This window comes from Nyctibius grandis, chromosome 11, assembly GCF_013368605.1.
Source record: "Nyctibius grandis isolate bNycGra1 chromosome 11, bNycGra1.pri, whole genome shotgun sequence".
NCBI classification, from domain to species: domain Eukaryota; kingdom Metazoa; phylum Chordata; class Aves; order Nyctibiiformes; family Nyctibiidae; genus Nyctibius; species Nyctibius grandis.
In genome coordinates, this window is record NC_090668.1 from 12,500,654 (window position 1) to 12,514,633 (window position 13,980).

The window sequence follows — 13,980 nt, forward strand, 5'->3', positions numbered from 1 at the left end:
GCCAAGGGGACACAGCTCACCTATATCACAGTACACCGAGTTTTCAGTCTCTTCTTTATAAAGAGCTTTTTCAGATCTCATTAAGCTGTCTACTTTTTTCTTCAGTTAGTCACCAATTATTTGTTGCAACACGAAGTTTTAGGGCTTTCTCATTAACTATATACTAAGCTTAGCCAAGATGGTAATCTATAAACTGAAGGAGCCTTGGAAAGAATTATTTTTTTGTAATTATGGGGGCTATTTACTATCCTTCCTTCATTTGTGAGTTTCAAAGATGTGAACACTTATTAACTCTCACTTGGTAAACTTGTTTTGTTCCTATGGCTTTGTAGGATGATGCAAAAACATGATATTCAAACAAGTTTGTCCAAGGACTCAGGCAGGGATCTTGCAGAACAGACAGTATGCAACTGTGCACCTTCAGAATGCACAAATTTAATAAATCAAATGTGCAGAGTTGATCTTAGTTCTGTTATTTCACACTTTTTCAATGCTTTACCTTATAATCTTCTCTTTATGTTTATCTTGCTTTAGAAAGAACACAAACACCTGCAATGATTCCTCAGTAAGTAAATGAGTAGTTGAAAATATGTGTTTCAAATAACTGGACTATAACTCTCATTTCCCAGTCACTTCTGTCTAAAGTAAGTTCCCCTCTCTAGTTCCCATTTTTCCCCATTTTCTGCCAAATATCAAGAATATTTCTTTTTTTTTCCTCCTATTTTGGCAGGATGGCATAGTTTAATAATTGTTTAATTACGAAACTGTAATCAAATGATTTAATGGCATAATCACTAAGCAGCAATTATTTAATTACTAATGTTGTTTAATTTTTTTCTCCACTTCTCTAAGGTTCCAAAGTACTTTGGAAGCATCTCAAGGCTAAAGGTAACAGTGAAAATGAACAGAATATTTTCCAGGCTAAACATAGTAGTCAAATCTTTAGAGCTTAAGTTCACAAGATTGACACTTCACTTATTGTTCTGAAAAATACCTATATTTGAGAGAGAATTTACACTAAATAAATTGAGGATGTCTGAAGGCAGCCATGGCAGATGTCACCAAAAGTAAGTTGTGAGATGTATGGGCTGATAAAGCTTGAGAAATACAGATTACATTTGGTTAAGTACTTTCCCATTATTTATTTTCAAAATCCACTGGAAATATTTTCATATTTTACTAAAGGAAGAATCACACTTTCTTTTTTTTTTTTAAAATTAGCGTAGAATGGACAGCAAAACTGAGAAATAAAGAATACCTAAACTCAGAGCATTCTCAGACAGATGTTGGCCAGGGTGAGAGAGCACTATAGACAAAAAGGCATGAGAAAAACTCAATTTCTTAGTCACCTTTTGATTCAGAGATTTTCACATGCAAATTCTGAGGTGAGTGAAAACGCAGCTTCTCGGGGTGCTGTGCTCCAGGACTGTTTTCTCTAGCGACTGTGTCTTCACTGCCCAGTTAAGGCCTTGTCTAGCAGTTTTGCAACGTCCCCCTGAAAGTAATGGGAATGTTTTATTCAATAAAAGTTTGGAAGAGTTGATCATGTGTGGGGCTGCAGGATGTTGAAGAGAAGGTGTAGTAACACAGAAGACGGCATTGTTAATGCAGAAGACGGCACATAGCCTGGCTGAAGAACAAGAAATGCAGCAAGATGACCGAGATGTCTTGCATGGACAGTACGTGACCAGCATTGTGACTGGACTGCTTTGCGCGGGTCTGACTTACAGGATGTTGCAAGATCCAATTGGCTTTAGTGGCGTGTTTGCGCATGTTGTATGTGAAGGTCAGTGTAAGTGGGAAAGTACCGAGTGAGCGGACAAAAGGCGAGTGAACAAAAGAATAAAGGTGTCTGCTTTTGCACAGCCTGGAGTCCGTGTCTTCAATCTGCCACAATCATGTATTTGATTATGTCATTTAACCCACTGGGTAAATGGTTATGAAAAACCACAATGAAAACACAGATGCACAATGAACCTCCAGTCTAAACAGCATTCATTTAGTATCTTACGCTCCACGGATTGCAGCAACATACTGTGCGTTATATTCTCAGTTGTTTGTATTTAATGTTAACTTTGGGTAGCGCTTTCCCTAGCTTTTGTTTGGCCATGCGGCTGTGTAGAGTTACTGGTGCTCGTGATGGACTGTTCCGCAAGTGAAAGGCCTGACCGCCTGTCACGGCCTACCAAGGGCCAGCCCGCCACCCCTGCACGCAGAACCGACAGCTGCGCTCGCCGCTGCGGTGAATGTTGCTCGTGGGTCCTCTCCCCGCCCGCGGGGGCCCGCCGCGCATCTGCCCGCGTCACGGCTGGCCCTGTCAGCCCTCGCCAAGGCGGTGGAGAGCAGGCGGGGCCGGGCGCGGAGGACGACGGCTGAGGAGGCGCGAGGCAGCAGGCGCGCGCCAGGGCGCGGCCCGCCGCCGGCCGCGGGGTGTGAGGCCCGGCACATGGCGCGTGGCACCGCCCCCGCGCGGCCGCGGCCCGACCCCGCCCCGCGGCTGCCGGAAAGCAGGCGCCGCTGTGGGGCTGACCCGCGCTCTCCCCGTCAGGCAGCGCGCCGGGCGGTCACCCCCGCCTCCCTCCCTCGCCCGCCCTCCCGCCCTCCCCCGGCGGCGGCTGAGGTGGGGCGCCGCGGTTCGGCGATGTGAGGCGCCTCCGCCAGCGCGGCTGCCTCCCATCCCCCCGCCAGCCCGGGAGGAAGGGAGCGGGGCGGCCTTGCCGCGGCCTCTCCGGACGCACATAACGGTAAGCCAGCCTGCTCCTTCCCCTCGGCCCTCCCTGTTGGGGCGGCCTGCCGCCACCCCGGGCGGAGGGAGCCGCCGCTCGGCGGCGGGCGGGCCGCGGGGGGGATTGTCGCCTGCGAGACCGACGCCATCTTAGGTCGGAGCGCGGCCTTGCACTCCCCTCGCGTCTGTGGAGCGGGGACCCCGGGCCGTGAGGGCTTCTTCGGACCGCCCGCGGGGCCCCGCTGGGAACCGGGGGGTCCGCCCGCAGGCGCGTCCCGGGCAGGGCTCGCTCCGCCCTGCCTCCGCCGTCCAGGGGCCGGCCGCGGCCAGGCAGGCCATTGGCAGTGGATGCGGCTTGCCGCTGGGCCTCCTTCCGTCCCGCCGCGGCTGTGGTATGCGGGCCTCGTTCAGAGCCGAACCTGCAGCCTCAGCCGAGTCCTTGCGGTCACCCGGCGCTAGGGAGGCGGGACGCAGGGCGGTCAGGCTGCGCCGGAGACGGCGGCGCCAGGGGCGCTGCGGGTGGAGCGGCAGCTGCTCGGCTGCCCTCGGGCCTTGGCTTCCTCCCGCGGCCTCGCACCCATCGCAGCTCGGGGGTGTGAACTTCTGACTGGTTTGCAAAGGCAACATTGCCCTTCCCTAGGCGGAGCTTATACCATCTCGTGGCAGAGAGGGTAGTGTCGGCTGGTTTAGTTTGTTTTTGAGGGAAGTTGGTTTATACTTTGGCTTTTTAAAACTTTCAGGGTCAGTTTCAGCTTGGTCATCATTTCTTCGCTGCTGAAACAAATGCAGCACTCAATAAAAATACAATTGCTCACAGTCCTGATGAAGCTGTGGATTGCATGCTTTTCTACAGCTGACATGATGGAAAGTCATGTGCCTGTATGGGAAGTCGTCTGAAAAATACAATGTGGGCACTCACCGTATGACCTGGCTTGTCAATAATATAACTTGCTTGTTCGTTTGAAGTGCAGCTATTAAACTGGAGAAAAAAAAATGTTTGAATAATTCACCAATAATACTATTATGGAAAGACGACAAACAAGGCTAGTCTGAGAACTTTCTGGTTAACGTAAATGTTCTCACTCTTTAAGCTCGCTACCAATTTCATACCGGTGATTTGGTTTCAGTTGTTTTAAGCCAATCTAAAGAAGTATTGAGTATTGGAAAGCTCACTTGACCTTAAGAGAGGAACACCTGAACTGCGTATAAAGGAATAAATGGGTTTTTAGTAGCTCTAAATCTTATTGCAGCTGCATTTGCCATGACTTTCTGTAGCATTGATTTCTGTGGATCTTTAAGGTGTGCTGCTACAGATCACTTTCTGCTGTTTTCACTACAGCTGTTACACTCTTGTTAAATTTATTAATGTTTGTATCATTTTTGTTGTTTCTATGTTGAGTGCTTTTAAATCCTAACAGTAAAAAAAAAAAAAAGTTATAAATACAACTGACTTTTAATATTTGGGTATCTTTAAACATAATTGCCGTGATAAATAAAGATGTTCCAACTAATGCCTTTGAAACACTCATTTCATCAGAAGCTTGTTGCTCTTTTGTGCAATGAGTTCCATTTTTTTTTTTCTGTCTTGTATCAGGTTTTTAGTTCATTGCTTGTCTAGTAACTGTAATAATGTTCTGTGGACTTGTGTTTTTGCAGGTTGTTGATTATCTGTGCCTACCTAATGAACTTTCATGACTAGCCTTAGTTTTTGCTGGGCAGTGGCTTTTTAAAGCGATATCTTGATATAATCTAATGATATTTTTAGAATGTTTTAAAGAACTTGTTCACAATTTTGACACTTTTTAGCCTAAACAATGGTTTAAACACTTTCTTTGATACTTTATATATATATGTAGCATTTCATTGAAGTTTTGGACCTCTCGGATCCATGGACTACCGTTAAGGAGATACGTGTATGAATGTGTATATATGTTTATACATATTAAAAATGAGGAAAATGAAGTCTATTGTCGATAGCTTTACCTTTCTTATACTGGCATCTGCACCTCTACTGGGAAATATTTGGGTAGAGTAGGGGAAGGATTCACTGTTGGTTTTGGCTTTGAGAGCATCCACTAACAGGATTCCTGGAATGCATTTTCTATGTTAATAAAGAAGCTGAAAACTTGGAAGCTAGTTGTACTCTTAAAATGGATGTAGATGTTTCCTTTGGCAATGGAGACCATTTGAGCAGTTCCTCTACACCACCTGTAATCAAATCCATTCCCCCTTACTGCAACTTTGATTGCTCAGGCCACAGATTTTTTTGACTTCTCAGTCACGTCAGTAAAACTGTTAGTAGGCCAGGTTATTTTTAACCTGCACTGGTTCACGTCATAGTCCCGTGAAAAGTTATATGAGCACAACCGCAGGAGCAGTGCAGGAGCAGGGCGGGAGCTTATTAGGCTGGCTTTGTTGCTAGAAAAAAAGTCAGTGAAAGCTTGGTCTCAAATCATAGCATTGAAATGAAAAAAATAGATTAAAAGATGTGAAATAATCTTGATACTTGTCTTTTAGATGCAAAGAGAATAAAGCTGTAACTAGTGTTTCAGTAACTCAGTTGTACCTGATCTATTACATGCTTCATAGTAGGGTCTTCAGATTTCTTGTGAATCACTTACCTGGAATAGGAGTATTTTTTTAAAGATACCTTTCACTGTGGTGTCAGAGGCTTCCTCCGATAGTTGCTGGTGGACCCTATAAAAATAGTTTAAATTACGTGGAGGATATCTTTGGTCTTTTCTCATCTTTAATAGCGAAGATGAGCATTCAAGTAATTATCAGAAAGGTGATGTGGTGTTGTCTTTGAAGATCTTCTATATCAGATCAGGCTCAACCAGTAGAGAACATGGTGGGGAGGGGGAAGGAAGACCGTTCTATGGGAATTATCTGAACAGTGAAACATTTGTTTCATGAAAGTACTGAATGTTTTGGTCTGTGTGTTTTGTGTTTTACTGTCTAGTTTCAAAATGGCAGAATTATTTATGGAATGTGAAGAAGAGGAGCTAGAACCATGGCAAAAGAGAGTGAAAGAAGTGGAGGAGGATGATGATGATGATGAGCCAATCTTTGTTGGGGAAATCTCAAGCTCGAAGCCAGCTAGTACATGTAAGATAACATTTTCCATAATTTAAAACGGATATTTCAAGATGTAAAACTTCAAACTTACTTTGAAAATATAAAATTTTTAAAAGTAAGACTTAAGAAATTCTACGTCTTAAAGCTGTTCTGTAGTTTGCAGTCATACTGAAAATTGGAATTCTTAAGAAATTCTGTCCTAAAACCCAGGTTATGCACAGCTCTGTCTACCTCTAACCTTAAATCCGTGAAGTCAAAACAAGGAAGTTTGAAGGTTTTACCATTAACAATATGATTAAAAATCCAATATATACAAGGCTGAAACCATGCATGCAAGTGCTCTTAATATAGTTGATATTTAGTTAGATACTTGGAAGTGTCTCCCTACTAAAGGAACGTGCATAAATTTAAGTCTTCATGTTACAGTCCCTCTTTTTTCTCCATCCCATATTTCACAGAATCAATCAGGTTGGAAGAGACCTCTGGGATCATCGAGTCCAACCATTGCACTGACACCACCATGTCAACTAGACCATGGCACTAAGTGCCATGTCCAGTCTTTTCTTAAACACATCCAGAGAGGGTGACTCCACCACCTCCCTGGGCAGCCCGTTCCAATGGCTAATGACCCTTTCTGTAAAGAAATGCTTCCTAATGTCCAACCTGAACCTCCCCTGGCGAAGCTTGAGGCTGTGTCCTCTTGTCCTATCGCTAGTTGCCTGGGAGAAGAGGCCGACTCCCACTGCGCTACAACCTCCCTTCAGGTAGTTGTAGACTGCAATAAGGTCACCTCTGAGCCTCCTCTTCTCCAGGCTAAACACCCCCAGCTCCCTCTCAGCCATTCCTCATAGGTCATACCCTCCAGACCCTTCACCAGCTTGGTCGCCCTCCTCTGGACTCGCTCCAACACCTCAACATCTTTCTTCAAGGGCGGGGCCCAGAACTGGACACAGTACTCAAGGTGCGGCCTCACCAGTGCCGAGTACAAAGGGACAATCACTTCCCTAGACTGGCTGGCTACACCATTCCTAATAGAGGCCAGGATGCCATTGGCCTTCTTGGCCACCTGGGCACACTGCTGGCTCACGTTTAGCCAGCTGTCGATCAGCACCCCCAGGTCTCTTTCAGCCGGGCCACTTTCTAACCACTCTTCCCCCAGCCTGTAGAGCTGCATGGGGTTGTTGCGGCCGAAGTGTAAGACCCGGCACTTGTTCCTGTTGAACATCATGCCATTGGTCTCGGCCCATCTATCTAACCTGTCCAGATCCCTCTGTAGGGCCTTCCTACCCTCCAGGAGATCGACACTCCCACCCAGCTTGGTGTCATCTGCAAATTTGCTGAGGGTGCACTCCATCCCTACATCTAGATCATCTATAAAGATATTGGACAGCACCGGCCCCAAAACTGAGCCCTGGGGAACACCGCTAGTGACCGGCCGCCAGTTGGACTTTGCCCCATTCACCACCACTCTCTGGGCTCGGCCGTCCAGCCAGTTTTTAACCCATCGAAGAGTCCACCCATCCAAGCCCCGGGCAGCCAGTTTGTCTAGGAGGATGCTGTTGGAGACAGTGTCGAATGCCTTACTGAAGTCTAGATAGACTACATCCACAGCCCTGCCCTCGTCTGCTAAGCGGGTCACTTTGTCATAGAAGGAGATCAGGTTGGTCAAGCAGGACCTGCCTTTCACGAATCAATGTTGGCTGGCCCTGATTGTCCTGCATGTGCCGTGTAATGGCACTCAGGATGATCTGTTCCATCACCTTGCTTGGCACCGAGGTCAGGCTGACAGGCCTATAGTTCCCTGGATCGTCCTTCCGACCCTTCTTGTAGATGGACATTACATTTGCTAATTTCCAGTCAGCTGGAACTTCTCCAGTTAACCAGGACTGCCGGTAGATAATAGAGAGTGGTTTGGCAAGTTCATTTGCCAGTTCCTTCATTACTCTGGGGTGAATCCCGTCAACAGAGAGTGGTTTGGCAAGTTGATTTGCCAGTTCCTTCATTACTCTGGGGTGAATCCCGTCCGGGCCCATAGCCTTGTGGGTGTCCAATTGGCACAGCAGGTCACTAACCGTCTCCTCCTGGATTACGGGGGGTTCACTCAGCCCCCCCATCCCTAACTTCAGGCTCTGGGGGCTGAGTCTCCTGAGGACAACCAGTCCTGACATTAAAGACCGAGGCATCGGTCAGGTGTTGGTGGACAGTGAATGGATGGACATCATTCTGTCAAAACCAAGCTAACTGTCCTAAGTGTCTATAATAAAAGCACAATCAGGAAAAGTGATTAATGTGAAAATAGTAGAAGCCTCTCTGTTAAGTCAGATTTTTATTGATAAACTCATTCATCCCCTGTAAAATAGTTTTTTTCATCAAGTTCTGTAGTTTTCTCCTAGTGCAGGGAGTGAGGTTAGGTGTCTGTGGTGACAGCAGATGTGTCAGGATTCCATGTTTGTCCTGTGCTTGGGCTTTAGCAGGTAAGTAAAGGAGAACATTATTTTTTTTACTTAAATTAATTTTAGTAATGAAACTTCCAGATTTCTGTGTGCAGCCATCTTGTAGTCAGTTGTTAAGAGGTTTGACCTAACGTTTCTCTAGCTATCGAATACACGAGATTTTGCCTGGTGAGGTTTACTACTTTCAGTTTCTGCCTCATCTCTGCTATGCTTGTATCCAAGATTTCCATAGTCATTTTCTGAAAGTGTATAGTTTGCAGTGAAGAATCTCAAGACAAAATGTTGTACTAGGCTCTCTGTCACACTCTGCTGCATGGACTTTGGAGCTGTTATTAGCTGTTCAGTCACTTTAGTTCACAATACTTTCCATCTTGCATCTGAACTCTATTTTACTTTGTTACTCACTGGGTTAGTAAGGCTAATGCTTCTTACACTAGCTTAAAAAAGAGGAAAATTATGTTTTACGTATTAAAGAAATACTGAAGCTGATGTTAAAAGTTCTCTCAACTGAAAATAGTTCTTAAGGGTTAATCTTTTTGAAATTTTAAAAATATTCTAGATCCTCTTGAAAAGTTGAAGAATATTTTAAAATTAGTCTGAGAAGTTTTCTGTTACAAACTTCTAGAAGGACTGAAAAATACCCGTACTGTTTTCTGGAAAGTCCAGAGATCTCTGGGTCACTGTTGGTCATTGGCAGTAGGTCATGGCATAGAACAGTTGTTAAGGCACTGGGCATACGATGGAACAAATATGGCAAGTTTCATTGCAGTTGTCATAATCACAAGATTTTTTTGTAGTCATAAAGGATAGAAATAGTTGAGGTGAAAACTATAATTTTGATATGATTCAGCAACTTAAAGAGCTTTGGTAAAAGATAGAGACTTACAATGTATGCATCTTATTTAGCGCTGTCCGTACTCAGTCCTGACACAAGTAAAATAACTTATGGCATAACTTGTTACTTTTATCTCTTTTCCTTTTCTTTCCTCAACTTTTCTCTTTGTAATCTTCTACTTCACTATCCAAAACAGCTATGGAAGAATGACCTCAGTTGTTCTCTGGCTTGTAAGTAGTACTACCTGGCAGTAGTCAGGCTTCAGTTTGTTATTGGTGGTAGGCAAGACACAATGAACTCAGCTTTGCTTATCACTGTTGTTTAGTTTTTACCTGAGAAAATTCCCATCTGATCAGATGAAAAATGAGGTGACAAACGGAAACTCGCATGTAGTTCTTAGTTTTTCTGAAAGGTATATTTTCTGCAATACATAGCATTTTTTTAACCTTTTCCTGACAATGTAATTAGCAGTTTTTATACAGACAGGTGTGGAAAACTTGAAGGAAGTAGTTAAAAACCCAACTTTGACCTGCTGGCACAGTGTCACGTACAATAAAGTGCCTCTTCTGATGTACTGGAGGATTAGTTTGACTGGGATAAAAAGTAATTCATGCTTTGTTCCCTTTACCATTTCCTCCAGTTACTGCTCATTTTTCCTCCACTTACTGCTCATTTTGCTTGATTCCTTTTTCGTGATAATACAAACCAGTAATTTGTTGCTACTTTAAAATGTTCAGCATGTTAGCTTTCTCATACTTCAGTGCTGTTTTACCTAAACAGGACAAGTAACACTTCAATGGGGGAGGGGAAAGGGCACATCAAGTCTATGATGAATCAGTTGAGTCATGTAAATCTAGTTTATAATTTCAAATCACTGACTTCCTGAAATGGTCTCTTTAAAAACAGTAAAATCTACCTTTGTATTTTAGGATGTGAGTTGTGTGTGCATCAGACCATCTGAAGCTGAATATGCTTTGTGAGACATAACTTTTAGGATAGCTTTTTTTTTTTTTGTAGGTAGATGAAGGCTTTAGATTTGTTTCACCCTGGAATTCGAATGTGCAATATAGACTTATTAACAAACGAAAAAGTATGTGCTCAGCTAAATCTTGAATTAAGTTAATCCTTGCTCATAGTGTTGTGTTGAAGTAAAAATAGTATTACAGGATGAAATTTTATCATATCTTAAAAAATACAAACCTGTTTGGATCTGTTGGTTGCAGCTGCTTTTTAATTAGTATGATCTAAATGCAGGTGACAGGCTGAAAGCTGTGCTCTTCAGAGCTCTGCTGCTGTTAGATTTATTTATCAATCTGAGTAGTGTATGCTAATGAGCTGTTGCTGATGAAAACAGCCTTAAGGTTGTTAAACACAATTTGTAGATACTCTAAGATCTATTGTTTGAGATCATGATGTAATTTGACCCTGGTTTGAGAAGGTTCTTTAAACCTTGATGGTTAGATATTGGAAGATCAATCTAGTTTCAGATGAATATTTTCGCATGTCAGTGCAAGAAACTTGACAGGAACACTAACGGAATTGAGAATCTGGTGGTAGAAAAATACTTTGATTTGATGAATGTATTTGTAACATTCTGGAATGATCAGAAACCCCAGACTAAGACATAAAAATGCGGGGAATATTGGTGACATTAGTTAGGGAGTAAACGTCAAATCTAAGAAATTCCATGTGTTTCTGATGAGCTAGAACTCTGGTCGTAGACTACCATGTAGGATACGTAAGAAGATCAGTCCTCTTGTAATGCAGTTCCAACACAGTTCCTGCTGATTTTTCTTTTGCATTGGAAAATGGAGATCATGAAGTCTAAAAACAAGTTTGTAAGTGCTGTATTTTCCTGTAATACTGAAGTAAATTGTGTAGTTACTGGTTTAGAAAAAATGCTTCATTTAGCGTAGAGCAGTTTTAGTATTTGGGGAACTTATCATGTATATGGGAAACAGAAGTGAATAAATGCATTATAATCAGCAAAGCTAAATATTTATGAAACGTTCTTTTTTTTGTTTGCACTCTTATTTGTGTGTTAATCTATCTCCAAGAAAATAAAAACTGAGGTTCTCAGGTGAACTAGCTTAACTGAAGAGAAGGGGAGTAGAACGTATCTTAATTTGTACAAATGACACTTTGTTTTACCAGGTATTTATTATAGAAATAATATTCTGATTTATAAGTCAAATCCTAATTGGCTTAATTAGTGGTTATGAATGCTACTTTTAATTTGAAAAGCAATTAAGCTATTAATTTAACTGCAATTAAGATAAATGTAACTTTTGACAGATATATTGAACAGAGTCAACCTCGGCTCATCACGAAGGGGGATACAGAATGGTGCACCCAGTAGAGGTACTTTATTGTCCTAATATGGTAATTAAAAACAAAAAATCCACAACACTTATGAAATATCTGACTGCAAAATTATATAAAGATAACTTTGGAATCCTTTGCAACAGGTACAGTTACTACATTCAAGCCTGACAGTCACCATTATGCAACACCTGCCTCCAGCCCCAGTGCCATGCCTGTTTCATCAGTCTTTCAGTCTGTATCCAGACCTACAACTAGCTCTGTAGCAGTGCAGCCATTGTCTATACCAGTGAATGTTTCAGGAACTTCACAAACACTGCAGAGACCAGTTGCTGGATGTTTATCAACACAGCAGATGCCTGGGTCAAGTTCTGGAATATCACAGCCTGTTAGCAGACCTGTAACCATTCCAGTGACGACACAGCCAGTATCAAGAAATACCACGGTTCCTGTAGTGGCTCAACCTGTATCCAGGCCCGTGACTACCATAACAGCACAGCCTGTAATACTCAATCAGGTAAAATTTTATTCCCTTAAACTGTAAAATACTCGGGTGCAATTGCTTTTCAATAAGTTAATATGGAACATACTGACTCCGTCTAGTAATTTGGAGACCTGGGCTAGATTATAGACTAGCATTATATAAACTGTAAAGATTCTAGGACCATAACCTTGCACTGGTGAATTAAAATACATATTTGGAAACACTGATTTGGAAGACTCAAAGATGGTAGCTTTAGTAACAGTAGAATTACAGTAGATGAAAATTTTAGGCATAAGAGAAATCAGTACTGTTTAGGTTATTTTGTTTATGTTGTGTAGAGAAATGATGAGAATTCTCATTCGCTAAATTTTGCAGACTTCTCTGCTCAGAGACGGATCTTCCGTATTGATAAATTAATTTCATTTTTAAATAGCTTGCATTTGGTGTTTAAAGTAACTTTGTGGTTTCCCACCTGATTTTTACAGTGCATCTCTTGGGATTTTTGCTTCTTAAGAGAATGCTGTAGTGGTAGCTCCTTAGGTGTTTTTGCTCTTTGGTTCACGTGGCGGTTGTAGTGAAGCAGGAGTATGCTAAGGAGGACTTAAGCAACCAAAAGTTGAGGGTCAGTAGATGAAACAATTTGGCAACATACTTGTTTTGATGGAAAAGCTCAAGGGAATTATGCACATATATAATGTATCATAGATCTTCCTAGATTGCCACAGAGCCTCAGAATGATAACTTCAGGGAGTCAAGTTAGATGCTGGTTTTATTGCCTTAGCTGTTGGACATTTGTGAGAGAGAATGAAGATTAAAATTCCATATTTGTGTGAGGTAAACTATATGATACCTTTATCAAAAATAATTCAGGCTGAAACTGTTTAGACATGTGCCTGTAATATTAGCTACTACGGTCAGGTTAAAATCAAGCCTGACAGTAGGCATCATCTCCACTGTCCATGCAAATGCACACACCTGCAGTTGTCCCAGATGTCAGTCTTTTGGCATAAATAAAAATCATGCAGCCTAATATGTTTTGCATTTGCTGAACAGGGGAATCAGTCTGAATGAACATAGTTAGTAAGGCCATTAAAACATGAGGATTAGGTATTCTTCTTAAGATGTGGCTAAATCATTGCCAGTGGGGGGTTGTATTTTAAGAGAAACAGTGCAATGTAATCATTGCCTGTCAACTGGGTAGCTGAATCTCTGGCAGATTCATTAGGAGAGAACTCATACTTCCCAATTTTGAGTCTTCAGCAGTTGATTGATGGTTTGCAGAGAGAAATTGTGGACATGTCTAGTGAAGCAGGTTAGCTAAATCAGTCTGTCACCAAATCTAAGGTGGCCTATAAAATGATATAATCAAAAGTCCAGATATCAGTAGGATATCTAGGTTGCCTTTGGAGTCTCTTAAATCTGTCTGTATAAAGCAGGACAGATTAATACAGAAAGGTCTGCTACTTCACATGATGTATACACATATTTCAAGTCTGAATTTTATTTTTATAAATATTTACTTATGACATAGTATGCTTTATTAAATCCTTCAAAGGATTGCTAGGATGTCTTGCAGAACCTTTACTGCAAAAGGAAGTCCCCTCCTTTACTTCCCTTGCACATACATGCTCATGTTTTTGATCTAATAGATAAAGCTGCTAGCTTTAGAGGCTGTAGGCCTCTACATTGTTTTTATTAGAAAACCTTAAACAGGCCTAGGAAAGCTGAACTTATCCAAAAGGTATATGTAAGCTGGACGAAACTCATCAAGACAGTGATTTCCTTTAAAGACACTATGCACACAACACTCCTTTTTGTGAGAGTTCTTTCTCATTCATCAAGTTTACTTTCAACAGGAATGTCACAGATGAAGCTTTAGTTAAGTTTTATAGTCTTTGCCAAAATCTGCAGGTTGTTGTTCTTCCCTGGCAGAGTAGAGGAAGACCTATTTGAAGAAGTTGTAGCCTGAAATATGACTTTCAAGGTACACGGCATGGAAAAGGATCTCTAACCATGTATTAGTCAGTTCTGTCTATTCCAAGCTAGACTGACATGCTTTAGGAAGTCTGGGATATCCAGTGCA

The 13,980-nt window shown here is 42.3% G+C and overlaps 1 protein-coding gene across 8 annotated transcripts in view; it reads left to right on the plus strand.

Moving 5' to 3' along the window:
- Window positions 1-2,554: 2,554 nt before the first annotated feature.
- Window positions 2,555-13,980, plus strand: part of ZNF280D (zinc finger protein 280D) — a 54,845-nt gene continuing 43,419 nt past the window's right edge. For 7 of the 8 annotated variants that reach the window (XR_011048955.1, XR_011048957.1, XR_011048956.1 and 4 more), the window contains exons 1-4: window positions 2,555-2,744; window positions 5,688-5,833; window positions 11,387-11,452; window positions 11,560-11,930. Coding sequence is in view for 4 of the 8 variants with exons in the window: in XM_068410197.1 (XP_068266298.1) it covers window positions 5,695-5,833; window positions 11,387-11,452; window positions 11,560-11,930 (576 nt within the window). In the remaining 4 variants the exon portion in view is untranslated. The remainder of the gene's footprint in view (window positions 2,745-5,687; window positions 5,834-11,386; window positions 11,453-11,559; window positions 11,931-13,980) is intronic. The other variant, XM_068410198.1, reaches the window with a different exon arrangement.